Raw genomic sequence first — 16,612 nt, 5'->3', positions numbered from 1 at the left:
TGGACATAATGTATATTCCATTTCTCATTGGTTCACATTTTTATATAGAAGAATAAGAAGTTATAAACACGTAACAAGGATACTGTTATCTCTTTACCTGGCATCTGTCCACACTATTCTTTTTTCAAAGTGATCCACAGTAAGACCATTTGGCCAGGCTCCAGTATCCATATCTTTATATATGATCTTTCTTCCTGCTCCACTCATGGAAGCAGATTCAATGCGAGGAAAATTTGCATCCCAGTCTGTCCAAAATAGAATTCTAGTGAGAGGAGAGGAAAAAGAAAACAAATATAAGAACATTTTAAAGCTTCCAAAAATTTTAGGGCGCTCAAAACACTAAAGCTGGAAAAAAAAGTTCCCATATTTAAGTGTCTTACTAAGGAAAATACACAGGTGAATTTGAGTGACTAAACAAATTCCCTKAAGTCATAGGGTAACATGGAGAGAATGTTTTGTTATTAATATTTCATCAATTTTAGGGCAATCATGACACTGAAGACACTTGTCTATAAGTCTGCAAGAAGTCTGTTCCTTATGTCTATTAATACTAGTGACAGCTTGTCTTGTCTTCCTTCTACAATTTGATATCCTGCTCATCAAAAAATGATTGAGATCCCTTGAAAGCAATCCTCGGATGAAGAGGATGGGGAGGGAAGAAAGGAGATAGCAAGGACATAGAAGCAATACAAGAAAATACAGATTTCCATCTATTATAAAAAGCCTTCCAAATGGGGATCCCATGATTTTGGCACGTCACTATGGGATTTGAAACAGATTAGTCTCACTAAGAAAACTGGGAAAGCTTTTGTTATAAGAAGAACTGACTGCATAGCGAGTGGACTATAACAAGGTGCGTAAGGACTTTTGATGAGTAAGGACTTTGGACAATTTCAGTCCTTAACACATTCTTACAAGGCCTTTCCACTTAGCGCCTATGAAAAGYGGTACACAATGTTTTGAAATAACCACTCAAGCAAAAATACACATTCYTTGACATTTTCCCCACACACTTTTTCAATATCCCAAAACATATAAAGTGGATATATTTATATCATCTACATTAACCTTCAATCCAAGTTCTCTGAATCAGCTTTGCAGAAGCTCTAACTTCCTCCCATGGACTGCACAAATCCCATCAAAACCAGCCTCAAAATGAGATGAACTTACTTTGGCAATGTCTAAATATTTCCATTATCCATACAGGAATGCTAGATCACTGTATTCCAGCTAGTAACAACCACACTATTGAAGTTAAAGGAAGCAATTACACAGCAAGAGAGGTAATTTGACAACAGTCACCTGTATCTCCTGACTTACCTTCTCTTGCTGACTCGTCTTGCCCTTTTCATTGGGGCAAAACTGATTATAGTGTACGGCATTTGCCTCAAACGCAGGCTCAATAATTAATGAAGATGTATTAGACCCTGTAACTCACAACCAAAATGAACTTGAACTTAAGCAATCTCACATTTAAGTCGTCAACTTTAAAATACTTGGCAACATGAAAAAGAAAACTTTTTGTAATTACCCATATCTGGGATCCAGAGCAATAGCCCTCGGATGTTCCATAGCTCCTGCTATTAGTGTTGTTCTCAAAGTGCCATCTAGTTTTGCCACTTCAATTTGGTCCAAATTGCTGTCTATCCAGTATATGTTTCCTGCAATCCAGTCTACAGTCAGGCCTTCAGGAGTTGCTAGGCCGTGCTGTACTACCACCTCAATGGCACTTACCCCTGAAAAACAACAGAAATAAAAACTTAAAGGGCTAATATAGAGTCTGATAGAATGGACATGGACATATACTGCTGCTTTACACTTCCAAAGAGAATTCAGGATTAATCTGACAGGTGATACAGTATTTTGTGCCATGCAACATTTCTTTTTTCCCTTTATGGATATCATAGATTAATGTAAACAAATACGGCCATGGCCACGTATAAATGAATGAGCAAATTCATTCCATAGTCACAGAAAATTTTAGTTTTCAGATAGTTTAGTATCTAAAACTCCAAATTTTTCAATAAAGACCAGAGCACATATAGGCAAACACTGAATCTCTTCACAAGAGGGATCCTTCTGCATGTGCTGGGAAGTACATGTCCCCCCAGTARACAAAATTTGTGCAGCTCCATTTCAGCTCTTACTCAACTAGAGTAAAAGTCAGAGAGTTTGTGACAGAGAGAATCAAAAGTATGTTTAGATAACTCATTTTAAACTCAATAATTCTCAAAATTTTTCAGCTAAACAGCAACTACAGAAGCACTGCATTAGCCCTCAGGAAGACAGGAAGTCTCAGGMAAAGTTTCCAGAAGACAGATGCATCTTGTGGAGATGCAACTAGTTCTAGACAGCTGCAGGCTTGAGGACTCATTTATTTTAAAAATGGATCAGAAATCATCCGGGTTCTGAGAGAGAGTGACCAGAACTCAGTGTGATGACAACAGACTCTACTAGTTTCATGCAAACACGCCACAGTCATTAATGGAAAGTGGTGTGTCTTTCACTCTCTTGATCTACTCATAAGCATGTAAAGTGTAGGGTATATCTGTCCTGGGCTGGATATGCTACTAATTCTTAGCTAACATAAAAATAAAAGTGCCTGAAGATACACTCCAGCATACGTTTCTACAATATTATATTATGCTATAGAAATACTCTGTTCTCTATTATGAGATTATACTTACTTATAGACMATAATTATGTTACCAGAGTAAAGATCAAATCTTTTCACGTTATAAAAATTATGAAAAAAGAATGGTCGCCTCCAGTGAAAAGTAATAATTTATCAAACACCTGATAAATCCTTGTAGCTTTTCTTAATGTGAACTAAATTACAAAAAGAAAAAAAAAATCAGTATTTCTGTATTTGGATTAGGAAGAAATACCAATCCTCTTGTTTGCCATTTTCTCCCTGCTAAAGTACAGCACAAATGGCAATTTTCACATATTGTTTTCCTAGCTGTACATTGTATAGCTTTTCAAAGGCTGAATGGCAGGACAGATTTGGTGTCAGGTGCAATATCTTGTAATTGCAATTTTGACCAGTAAGAAATCTCAGGTTCAGTCCATACCTCCAGTATCAGAAAGCTTGCCTCGGTAAATTTTGTCCTCTACCACATCTGTCCAGTACAGCAAACTCTGACTGAAATGAAAATCGAGCGCTATTGTGTTTCTCAAACCAGGAACTAGGAGGCTGTAGTCACGTTTGTGAAGATCAATTTTTCTGATCTCATGTCGGATAGAAAAAATTATGAAAGCCTCAAATGGATCTGGAAGCAAAAGATTATACATTTCAAAAGAATAATAAAGCAGAGATTGCTACATATTGATAGAAATGACACAGGGAATAAGACAGACATAGAATATTTTATTGAAAGAAAAGGATTATGAAAACAATTCACCTGATAAGAAGTCTTTTGAACATATTTTTAGTCCAAGAAATTTTTCACTTTTTCATTCTACCATTACCTTTGATCACACATAGAGATACTGAGCATTAAAATCAGGAATAATATGTTTAGCTATTGATCCTTATTTTTTACTGCTTGACCACAGGGACTTCCATGGCTACGATTTAAAAAGTCTGAAGCTACCAAAATTAAAATCCATTTTCACAGAAACTTCAGAAAAAAATAAAATTATTAGATTATGCATTGTTCCGAAACCTAACTAGTTCAAAATTATTTACTACTACATACTTGGAAAAGCTTGGCCTTTCTAAATGATCCTTATATTTGTCGGGGTAACAACCGAGTTTCTGCAAATSCAGTTTTTCAAAGCTCTGCATTGGTTGAACAACTTTATGAAGAACAGAATCATTGACATTAGCAGCTGTTTCACAAGCATCCGTTCTCTGAATCTGAGGAACAGTTTAACAGCAGTTCCCAACTTGTGATAAATTAGCATCTATTGCATAGGAGATCAGAAGCTTCTGCAGCTACATGGATATCGTTATTTCAGGAGCTCTCACTCATAAGAACACAGACATGGATGAACAACACCAGTAACTTCTTTTGTGTTTCTCAATAATGAACAACACATTAAAAAATTGTAACAAATTTATGTTCTGTTACATGAGAAATACTGCAAAGGAAAGGACAGAAACAAAGGTCTGAAAAATGCAAGAAAAATCAGGCGTGAAGAGATGGCAGAGGACTACATCGTTCAGCAAAGGCAAGCTCTTGTGAGAGCTCAGCCTACCTCTTCTGCAGCCTCAGTCAAAATTTGTTGATTTGTTAAATAACCTGCTCTTCATTTTTCATGCTRATATGTTTTTTTAAACTCGAAGAACTGATAATTGCAGATGATGTCAGTTTTTTGAAATTGAAGAGTTCTAAATCAGGTCCTCCTCTGACCCTCTTACAGCATTTGGAAATTGCATGTGGAGTCAGAGCAAAGCGAGACAAAGCATTCTGTCCTGAGATCTACCGCTTTTATTTGCATATTGTAAGATTGATCTTATATTTCCACATAACTCACCAATGTCATTGATATAAGGGATTGATCAATTTCTGCAAAATATAAATCCTGCATGTGTGTATCTGTGTGTATATATATTAGTGACTGGAACAGTGAAAAAAACTGAATCTCCACTTACCAGTACTAATGCAGCTTTCTCCATCCTTACTGAGCTTCCAGCCTTCATAACAGGAGCACTTGACAGTATTTTTATGCTGTTCACACACTTGACTACACTTAAGGTGTTTGGTACAATAATCCATAATTTCACAAGTTTTGTTGTCCATACTAAGACTGAATCCTGTAGGGCATGAGCACACAATTCTTCCTCCAGGAACCACAGAACATTGATGGCTACACCCACCATTATTAAGGGAACATTCATCTGAAATAACATGAAAAAAAGCATTAGGGACTGCAAATGCCGTCAGTTACATCACACATTTATCTATATGCTTGTTGAGAAAGCAGCTACATATAAAGAATAAAAATCAGCATTTCATTTTCCTTCTTTTCCAAAAAGGTGTGGAGAAASATTAGAGAATACTACTGCTTTATTCTCTGGGTCAATGTTCTCATATTCCAGGTTTTAGAATTTTTTTGAGGTGTAGGTAAATAAAGGAGATGTAAGCATTGAAGATGGCTTCTCCATAGTGAGAAGGACATACTGATAATTCTTGAGATTTCTTTTCCAGATTAGAGTACACCATGGAAGAAATTTTTTTTAGAAAATTTAATAAATGACAATTAAGCCTGGTGTTCTGTAGAAACTAAAGGCAAGAATTGATGCTTTGCCAATGACTGTGAAATGAATAGAAGGTAACAGGGTACCTGTTATCTTAAGAGAGTATATTAAGAAGAATCTTGGAGTTAAAAGAAAGAGAATAATAAAAAAACCAATAAAAGCAAGCAGTAATAATAATGAGAGGAATCAGTGAAATGACAGAATGAGAAAGAAAATTGGTCAAAGCACTGCAATAAGAGAATATCCCCTGAATAAAAGATATTATTTACAGTCACTCTTGATGACCAGGCAATGGAAAAGCTGTATTTGTAGAAGACATAGAATAAGATGCTGATACGCTGCAGTGACCTACATAGGCACCATTCCTCAATCTAGACAAGGATCAAAAACGATGCCTAATCTGATTCTTCATCCATATACCTGGCCTATTTTGCATCTTTTAGTTAAGCCAAATATTTACGCTACTTAAGATTATTAAGATAATCACTGACCATTTCAGAGGTAAGACCTAGATTTTGTAGATAACCATCTAAGATAGAAATTGATCATGAAGGTCTCTTATGTAACTGAAATTTCTGTATTATGATTATGTCAGAAGAACTGACAGGCATCTGTTCAAGAGTCTAGAAACACATATCAATGCTTCCAAATAAAGTTSCCTGTGTCCTCATTAACCAGAGGGGAAAAATAAGAGAAAAGTTTTAAAAAGGCACACCTGAAAGGCACACATACACAGAATGTGAGTCAAATMTAAGAGCTGCACCAAGGTAAAAATAATCAGGATCATCCTCTTCTACGAGATGATTACTACATGCTGTGGGCATACACATAAAGCACTTAACACCAAATGAGGCAAAGGTTTGGTTCTGATTGAGGAAGAAAACTGTGAACCCAGAAGTATAATGAGCAGGATAACGTATTTCTTTATAGCTCTTACACTGCTACTTGATAGGATTCCATCAACTCAAGCGTCTGTACTTTGAGAGAACTACGAGTTAGGTTTAGAGCCTTCACATGTATCATAGTCCCTCAAACTGTTCACCTCTAGGAAGGATGAAAGAATCATAAAAAGGATGCTTTCCTTTATTTGATGAAAATCAATACTTTAAACAGGAAAAAAAAAAAAAAAAAAAAAAAGGATGATATAAATTAAATATCCTCTTTCAAGCTACCATGGGAAAACTTCAGTAACGTGAGTACAAGGAGTTTTTCTTTTCAAGAATAGCATGCCAGATATAATTGAGAAGAGTTAGAAAAATGTATCTAAAAGAAAAATACCACAAAGATCGCCTTCATCGGATCCATCAGGACAATCTCTTCTCCCATTGCAAAGCTTCTCAGGCTGTAGGCAGATGGAGGTATCATTAGCACAAGGGTATTTTGGTGGTCCACACATATAGCCCTCGCAATTATCCTCATCAGACTGATCCTCACAATCAATATCGCCATCACATAGCCACGCTTTGCTAATGCATCTCCCTTGGAGAAAAGAGACAATAAACACAAAACATCAGACCAGAAGTAAACACTGGAAGAAAAACTTTAAAACAATACACAGAAATCTATTTGTATTTTGCTTTTGCCTTAGCAGTATCTGTGTTTGTGTTAATCTGCTTTTATCTTAACAGTACTTTCCTCACAGATGAGCTGAAACAAACCAACTCAGGTTGATACTGAAGTATGAACCAAGTCAATTTGGACAGCCTAATTTTCCCAGGAAAAAATCAAACTTATTTGCTTCCTTGTTGAATAGAAATGCATACAGGTAGAATGTATCTTCATAATCTGAGCTAAATACAACAAATTATAGTAATATGTTCAAAAAAATATTTTTCTGCTGCTTTTCATCCTCTCTCCTCCTCTTTTCTTCTRCTCCAATAACCTTCTGTAAGAATAAGAGTCAAGCTCCAAACTATTGCATTGTATTAACAAAGAATTAGGAAACAAAATCATTAAGGAATTACATGCAAGACATTCCCAGATCATGTCAGATGAACAATTATCTTTTATACGAAGCACTTATAGCATCTGAAAGATATGCGTTTTATTTAAACGAGGTTCAGATCATTTCCTTCACTCCTCAACTGAAAAAAAAAAAAAAAAAAAAAAAAAAAATCCACTCCTTTGCTGACCATAAACTATCAGTCTCTCAACTGAGAAAAGGGTTCTGATCTACCAGAAACATACAGGTATCACAGTCAGATCACTCAAGCTAAGGATGTGGTAGACAGAAAATTAAAGACTGCAAATGTTATCATTTACAGACACGTAACTGTGTGTGCACACCCAAGCATGTGCATGTGTTTGTGTGTGTCCAAAACTGAACTTTTAAACTCAATTCTCCAATAAATAGACATGAGACAGAACTACCAATTGGAGACTCATCTTCCATTGTACTTCTGCCTATAGTCTATTGAGACGGAGAAAAATGGCCTGAAATGGGAAAGATTCTGGAAAAGGGTTATTCCATAGAGAAAAATGCCTGGGGTCATCCACAGGCTGACTGCTAAAGTCAGTCCAAATGGGAAGCTGCAAGACAGCTACACTGCATGAACTGACACGATTTTCTGCTCAACTTTCTCCAACTAGCAGCAACTTTCCAGCTGGGAAGTCAAGACCAAGAGAGTATCACTTTCTTGGGGACAAAATTGGCATATGTGTGAAATAATCAAGTAGGGTAAAAAGCTTGAAATTCATTAGTGCATAAATACACTACAGTATCACATTCATTACAGGCTGCTGTTTTCTCTGTCCCACCCAYGACATGGATTCATGTGAAAAAACACTTCAAGGTACCTACTTTATTACAGAACTGTGCACACAACATAACTGTCCCTAACTGTAACTCCATGGTCTACCACAATACAGCAGCAGATTTTAATTTGCTTTAAAAGGAACACTTGCTAGTTAGCTTAAGATTAGTGTAATGATTCTGGCTTATTACTTTAGTCTTCTTTTAATGGGAAAGCTGCCATGATCCTCAAGACTGAAAAGATAGCAAAGCATGAACAATGAATAAAGAATGGTTTTGAAGCATTCTACGAGGCAAGTGCCTGATGACTTCTATTGCTGATGAAGAAAAGGTATAAAYCAAAATTTCAGATCATACTACAGTGAGGATGGTTGCAAAAAGCAGAACATGATTTCACCAGTGCAAAAATCACCTGGGAAACTTAGAGAGAAATRCAGATTAGAAAGGGGATCTTTCATCRTTTTGTATAATGGTCAAAATCCCAMATATGCTACACTGAAGAGTTACAAATGTACAGAAAAAGGAAAATTATGTTGTACGTATAATATGTCTGCAGCTCACCCTTACACATATTATCAGAATACAACAGTAGGAAGGAAGTTAATGGAAAATACTGATATTGATTAGACTTGCATGATTCCAGAGCAAAATGATGTTCCTTCCAGCTCCTGTTCTCTTTTTTTAATCTTTTCTGCATATAGCTGTTTGCAGAAGAAATCTGTTTCACTACCTTTCTCTTAATGAAGATGCATTGATAATAGAAGATCCACCTTCCACCACGATAGCTATGACATGCTTTTAAGTAGAACTTATTTCAGGAATTAATCTTTGCCAAAATCCAATACTTAACAGAGTATTTTATGATTCACTTGAAAAAAAAAATACTTCAAATTCACTAAAGTATTTTTATTTTGCTGTCCCTTACTGATTCACATTTCTAGTTACCTCTGTCTAAAGTTAGAGTTCCTAGTCTATAAAATAGTCACTTCCTAATCTATAAAATGTACCAAATCTCATTCTACTAAAATGAAGACATGTTCTAATCTGACAGTTACCAAAATAAACAGCTGTATTTGTTGATTCCTTGCAATCAATAAGCTTGCTTGTTTTATAGAACACAATAGCATTTTTTACTAACAAACTATTTTGTTTCAACACTATCATTTCCTATACGAACCCAACTTCTGACCAATATCCTACCATTCACCTTTGAATTCCTCACTGCTCTCCACACCAGAGTCCTTAGTTAATCTCATCTTCCAGAGTCCATMATCTCCTTCCATAACAACCTTCTCCTCAGCCCTCATAGAATCTGTAGATTCGTCCTACCCATGTTCTTAAGAGTATAAAAGATGGARCTGACATACCTTAACTCATTTGGAATAACAGAATCAGAATTTAAAACAACAAACTGAAAAGAAAGACTGTCTAAGTTAAAAGCAGGAAACAAATGGCCAGAAGCAGCCAGGAGCTCCCAATCAGGTTATTTCCTGCACCTGATATCAATTTGCTACTCAAAGCTCTAGTTTACTGTTTATCATAACAACCAACTGTGTAAAGTTCTTGCAAAAAGGAGAAATGTCCTTCCAAGACCTGTTGATCAGAGCGCTCTGCAGAATTTTGGCTGGCTTTTAATACCACAGTTTAGAACTGTGCAGTTTTAGACAGTTCAAGTGAGATCAGCAAAAAATGATAAAAAGTTTTTTAAAAAGATACAATGTATCAGAATTTTTTTTCCATAAAAAAGTGATAGAAAAAGCTGAAATCGAAGTTTTCTATCTTAGATACCACCAAGCAGTATATAAACAGAGGATTTGCTGCTTCTCTTAAACAGAACAAGTTTCAAAAACGTGGACGGATAGATATTATTTCCTCAGGATAATCCATACAGAAAATAACAATCATTCTAAAATCTGAGAGAATCACAATGGAAAGTATTTCTCATAAAACCACTAGTACCCCTTTACTTCACATTATTCATCTGGAATCAAAATGACAAGTAAGCTAATTAAAAAGCTGATTTTGCCAATTTCTGTTTCAATGCATTGCCAACATGCCTCTTCCAGAAAAACAGTTTTGCTCATTCTAGAGCTGAGGGAAAGACAGCAAAGGAAGAAGGTTACTGATAGATTAGCTCTGTTGATTCCAAAAGGAACTGCTCCACACAATCAGCAAATATAACTGCATTTTCACCTAAAGCAAAGCTATATATCCCTTGATTTTAGCAGTTGCTAAAATGCTTGATGAAAGGAAATTTTGTTGTTTATACATTTATAAGTGGCAGCCAAATAATTCATGCTTCATCCTTCATAATGTCAGCCCAGTGAGATATTGCTAACCTTGTGCATCACTGTGTACATGGTATATAAGTACACAACGGGCAAGTATAGCCTGAAACTTGAGCCACTAAAGCACTAGGAAAAGGATRGTACCATAAAAGACTATTTCTTGTGTCAGGTTTCCTATTTCATTAGTAACYCCCTTTAAGAATACTTAAGAATAATAAAAAAAGAATCTTTTAATTATGTTCTTATCCACAATTCTGTATTTCATATCTATTTCTTTAGATGTTATGATTGAGTCAAGCAGCAGCAAGCTTTCAAATATTTCAAAAATATCCTAAAAAAAAGTTCATGTGCTAAAAAATTAACTCTCTGTACATGCTCATACGGTAGATCTGAATGAAGTATCCTATTGTATCTGTACACACTACAAACAATTTTGGACAGAATTAACATATCTAGACTGAAATATTTAACATGAAGAGCTCTTACATCAGCCTAGATTTTTTCTTTTTATTTTTAACTCTATAAATAGCAACTGAAATTACTTGTTTTATTAGAAACCAATTTCATTTTTTATTAAAAAAATCATTTTTAATTTATTTCATTAAAGTTTGAAACTAATTCCAAAAAGATCAATAAAACAATGACCTCATAGAATGAGTCTCTTAATTGGGCGCTGTCTTAGATGTTGCATATAGCATTGTTTTTCAAAATATGCTCATGCAAACTAGTTAAATTACAGGCTTTTCAGATCTTTTTCATCAAGTATATTTGGAATAATCTATGTTTAAGTTTTCTCAGAAAATGGGGTTTTCTTCTGTTGTTGTAGTTTGAATTCTGCCAAGCCTTCTAACTAATTACCTCATGCCATTTCGATCAGCTTACTTTCAATGTCCTAGACAGAAAACGGAACAAAAGCCATAAATTGTGTGATGAGTCAGCAAGCAGGTTAGGCAAAGTATATTGCCTTTTGTAATAATAATACACCTACTAACAGCAGCTCGGTAACATTAAAAAACTAAACAATATAATAAAAGAGTAATTTATGACAAAAATCATATATACCCATGCAAAGAATAAAAACATGAGCAGAATAGGTCTGCATGTGCATACTGTACCTGTACTCTTGCAGGAGAACTTTGTTTTTTCATCACACAACCGTATAGTTCCATTGCAGCCTTTCTCATCACTGCCATCTTCACAGTCCTTCTCTCCATCACAGCGCCACAGCTCGGGAACACAGTTGCCCTCAGGACTGCACTGAAATTCCTTCCCATTGCATCTTCCAAGAGACAGAGTTTCTTAGAAAAAAGAAGAATTACATCACAGAATATGTTTGGGAGTTTTCTCTCTGACAGATTTACGGTGGCATAGATGTACACACGGAGTTCCCCAGCCTCACATTCTAAGTTAAAGACAGGATGAGTAGGAACTGGAACTTGTATACTGGCCCAACAGGACCTTCAGGTCAACGGAATGGTTCTAAGGCCATTCATGTTACACTCTCTCACCTGCTCCAGCTTCTCATTCCTCTTCCTTCTTGACCAAACTGAAAGCTACAGTGCACAAGTGTAACTCAGCACTCACTCTTCCCAACTCGTGACTTCAACACAAGCTCCAGAGAAGCCCTCTCTTACCCTGCTCACTGCTCTCTCTCCCCCTTCACCACCGGCTCAAAGTTAACAACACATTTCTTACGCAGCTGTCAGACAAGAATGGGTGTGGGGTGTAAGGAAGACCCAGGCTGCTGGAATTGTCCTGTTGCTGTGGAAGCCCTTCCTCTCCACTTTGAGATACTCTCCCACTTTTCCAACATCTCCTACTTCATAAGCATGAAAGATGTCAAGAAGTGCTTCCGTTTGCAAGAAAACCGAACAGTGATAGCTCTACTCCAGATTACATAAGAGCTCTGAACCCCCACACCTGCCAGGCTCCTGCTGTCACAGCACTGACAGACAATCCACACCTTTCCAAATTCCACAGCAACAAAAATAAACTCAAGGCAGCTACAGAATCAGCCTTCAAAGTTTTGAAGAGCAAGAATTATGCGATTTAAATTACTCATTGTATACTTAATATTCTTATCTATTTCCAAGACTATGTCCTTTTCAGTTAGCTCTTGCCCCCACTTTGCTAGATAAATTATATCTCTATTGAAAGGAGAGAAAACATATTTAGCATATTCCAGTAAATTAAAACTAAGGAATTTATCTCAGTATAATAACCAATGTGTTTTCAAATAATAATTCTTCTATAGTATGCTTCTGTAGTGTCATATCATATCTGAAGTTTTCAAAATTTGTTGCAAAACATATTAACCAAAATTCCTTCCCACACCCTTTTGCAGCAAGACCCTGAAAACAGGCCTCATCTTAAATCCTAAAATGCAGTGATGTAAACTGCCCCTTCCCAGACACCACTCTGGTCTATTCCCAGTTCCACCTATAATCATTTTCTCTACCAATTACTGTGTTTAACAGGCTGATGAGACTAGACAGGAAAATTTCTCAGTTGACAGAAGGGATTTATAGGAAGAGAAAAAGCTTGGCATCTTTTTAACAGGTAAATGGAAAAAAGGAACTTTGGAGGCAATATATGCACAAGAAAAGAAGAAAAATGCTGAAGTTACCCTAGGTGGATTCCAATGGGTCTGTTATAAATCATATCTCTATTATATTTTACAATGTTGTTAGATGACTGAGCAGTTATTTCAATTAATTAGGAATTCTACCAGCACTATGCCACTGTACACTATAATCAGCAGTTAGGGGCTAACACTCCTCASGGTTATCTGAAATAAATAGAAATATAATATGCAGCCTGTATATGTGTTTCTAGACAGAACCTCCGAGGCTTCTGGTACCTGGTTCCCTTCTTTATTTACTGATGGCAGACTCAAGGATGCTCTGAGAGATGCACATTTGAAAAGGCACGTACTGACCTTTACATATTTTCCATTCCAAGTTATACCATGGTTAAAAGAGTCTTCTCTTTTCCACTGACTGAAGAATGCATTCATAACCAAGTACTAAAATACAGGAAAAATAACTAACCTTCCTCAGTGCAGTTTGTTTTGGCTTCATCACTGTAGTCTCCACAGTCATTGTCACCATCACATGCCCAGTGACCTGGGATACATCTGCCACTACGACATCTGAACTGATCGGCAGAACACGAGTGAATGCAGCCTAATTCATCACTCCCATCGCCACAGTCATCATCTGTGAAGATTATTTTTATGAATATTATTTTAAAACTTTAAAAGACAAAAAGACTGAATAAAATATCTCAGGAGAAACACAGTATTGATGAAAAGGCTAAAGAAAAAATAATATAYAGTAAATGGAATAGTATGGGTTTTTCAATTAATTTATTGTTATTTCCATTGGCTTATAGTAATACCGTTTGTAGCAAGATTTCTTAACCTAATCTTAACAATAGCACTCGATCCTCTGTCCTTTTGGATAGCCTAACTCCTTATTCTCTAACAGATGTGAATAAGCATTAGAAGGCTCTAGATTTTCTTCTCTTCTTCAGTYATCTGTGACTATATAGGGCAAACACACTGGCTGTTTTTCAATCCAAGCTCAATATATCACAAAATGAAAACCTGATGTCAGAATGTTTTTGCAACAGCATTACAAATGCTTCTATGCATAAGTTGCAGAAGTTAAACTTGCATAAGTTATAAATAAATGAGTGTAATGTAGTTTTTCATTACTTTAACATCATAGTCATTAAAACAATCTTAAAGTAATTCCTGTAATTTGATTATGATTGCCAAAGAATATGTTAGATGAACACTAAAGGGTTTCCTTGCTGTCAGCAAGAGTCCTGTGATAGTTTAGGGAAGCTCTGTTCATAGCTATAAATTCCCATCATTGTCATAAAATTATAGTAATATTGAATGCCGTAGTTGGTGGAGAAGCAACTCTGCATTATTAGGACTGGCATGGCATTCCTCCCACATCACAAGCCCTGGGGAAACAGGAATATGAATAGCTGTTGTTCAAATATGCACTCTTTAGGACAAAAGAAGCATCTGCACTATGAAGTCCTCTCCCCCTTCTGCACTGAAAGAGGTAGTTTGAGCAGAACTTGCCCACAAACAACAACAAACACAATGTGTTTTCCCTGGAATAGTTTTATTTTCTAAAAGTAGAAAATAATTTCATAGATAATCATTTCTTTTGTAAGCAAACATTACATCATAATTCATACTACAGAACATACCATTTCCAACTTTCCATTTCCACTGCATCATTCCTCATGTGCAGCCCCAACTTTGCAACTTTAAAAATTACATATGTAATTTARAACTTATTTAGATGAGCCAGTCTCAAAGGAAAGAAACAATATTAAATCAATATCTATCTAATATTTACCATATTAGTGTCAGATCTCAAACAGTTGGTTGGTACTTGCCTGAATCACAAAGCCACTTGCTGCTAATGCATCTTCCGTTTTTGCATATGAACTGAGTGAGTGGCTCACAGGTTGGAAACTCTGCAAAAGTATCCATAAGAAATACAGTAATTCCATAACGTGTATTGTCTTTAGTCACCCTCCTATATGCATAAATTATGACAATTCAATACAAATCCAAACCATGTCCTGAAATGCATGGTCATATGACATACTGTCTGAAATGCTGCATAATCCTGGCAGTCACACCAGAATGCCTAAGATTAGAGCAGGTCTCCCAGCGATCAACAGCTCATGGGGTTTTCCTGTCTACACATAATCCCAACTTTTTCTTATGACAAACACACATTTGCCTTATGACAAGTACCGAAATAGCCAATGAACTTTTGTGCTTGCATTTCTTGCTTCTTGTGGCCTTTTGTGCACAAAATATTTTATGGTAATAGCTCTAGAGCTACTGCTTTTTAAGGAAAATCAGGAAAATGTTTTGGCATAAAACACATACATGAAAAAAACAAACCAGCTGCATCAAATGCTACAATTTATAGCTCACCAAGAAGAGTGGAAAACTAAAGTGATTATCCTTCTGCTTCAGCAGATGAAAAGAGTGGGAAGAAAAGCTAGTAATTTCTCTTGGGGGAAGGCACTGCAGTGACAATGAGAAATTTCTCCTGAGTCAAGTAACATAGGTCAGCAAATGAGATGGTATTTAGTTATGCATATACCTTACGTGCTTCAAGCAATAATTAAAATTATTTTTGTTTTGGCTTTTCAGTTCATTAATTCTTTTAAAAATCAAATTTCACTCATGTATTACACTTTTTTCCCCTCCTTTTCCATACATGAACAAYTTCATGACTTTATTTTCCTTCTGTTCATCTATATATGGAAGACCTGCATAAAGAGACAGTAACTAATTAAAATGAATTGTGATGTACTATTGCTATGACAGTGTTTCACTTGGAAGTCACTTAAGATCAAAAGCACATCTTCCTTTTCACCTTAATGGAGACATCCTGATGTTAAATTCTGTCTTTTTTCCTTCTCCTTCACTGTCCACATTTTGAGTTACTTTGCACCTTGGCCATTTCAACTTTGATTTTATTGATTTGAGCTACAGCAAAAGACTCATTTTTCAGTGACCCTGATTCATTGCTCCCTTTCTAAATTTTCTTCRGGGATTCTGTCTTTGTCATCTTCATAGGATAGTCAATATATTACACAAGRAGTCAGTCTCACGGCTAAGATTTTACAATTTTGTGACGTTCACTCACGTGTGCAAGTGCATTCACTGTTTCCCATTAACCCTGTGGAATCTCCTACGTAGAGAGGAATCTCCCTGGCAGTAGGCCAGCAACTAGACATAATGTGAGAGCAGAATGACACAAGAAATCCTAAAACAGGTAATCCTAATCATGGGCAGCAGAAACAATTAAGCCAGGTTTCTGTACCTTCTTGCACACATCCATCTTCTCGTGTTTCTCAGCCAGCCACAGAATCCCTGTGTCTCTGTTTACTTCTCCATCACTCTGCTCCTGCATCCTGGAGGACAGCCCCAATATCCCCCTGCTATCCCTCCCTCTGACCTCCCCACCGCTCCTTTCCTATTTCACGACAGGGATGCACGTCCTGAAGCTGATTCATAGGCATCCCTGCACTGATGACCTGATTCCTACTGATTACCAGTGGACAGATAAAATAAGACAGGTGACTCCGAAGCACCCAGTGAAGTCTCTCCACTAGTGTGGAACCCCCAATGTAGCTTCTCTCCACTGGCCCGTTGTCCTGCAAAACCTCCATTTCTTTGAGACTTATTTTGTCCTTTGGTTATTGAGCGTCAATGGTATGACAGAGAGAACTGATAGATAGATTGGCATGATCATAAATCCCATTTCCTTTATAAAAGGAAGAGAAAATATAGAGGGTTTATTTTCAGCTCTCCTT

General features: G+C 36.3%; 1 protein-coding gene across 1 annotated transcript in view; it reads right to left on the bottom strand.

The window, feature by feature from the left end:
- The window catches only part of LRP1B (LDL receptor related protein 1B), a 264,021-nt gene that overhangs the window by 168,042 nt on the left and 79,367 nt on the right, over positions 1–16,612 (bottom strand). The window contains exons 17-24 of the mRNA XM_026040854.1: positions 14,669–14,749; positions 13,297–13,464; positions 11,362–11,544; positions 6,485–6,685; positions 4,601–4,846; positions 3,075–3,272; positions 1,532–1,736; positions 98–262 (exon numbers count right to left, since the gene is read on the bottom strand). Of these exons, the coding sequence (XP_025896639.1) occupies positions 98–262; positions 1,532–1,736; positions 3,075–3,272; positions 4,601–4,846; positions 6,485–6,685; positions 11,362–11,544; positions 13,297–13,464; positions 14,669–14,749 (1,447 nt within the window). The remainder of the gene's footprint in view (positions 1–97; positions 263–1,531; positions 1,737–3,074; positions 3,273–4,600; positions 4,847–6,484; positions 6,686–11,361; positions 11,545–13,296; positions 13,465–14,668; positions 14,750–16,612) is intronic.

This window comes from Nothoprocta perdicaria, unplaced genomic scaffold (assembly GCF_003342845.1).
Source record: "Nothoprocta perdicaria isolate Ctin4 unplaced genomic scaffold, notPer1 scaffold_27, whole genome shotgun sequence".
Taxonomy (NCBI): domain Eukaryota; kingdom Metazoa; phylum Chordata; class Aves; order Tinamiformes; family Tinamidae; genus Nothoprocta; species Nothoprocta perdicaria.
The sequence above is the reverse complement of the archived record's forward strand: the minus strand, read 5'-3'. Positions and strand labels throughout refer to the sequence as shown.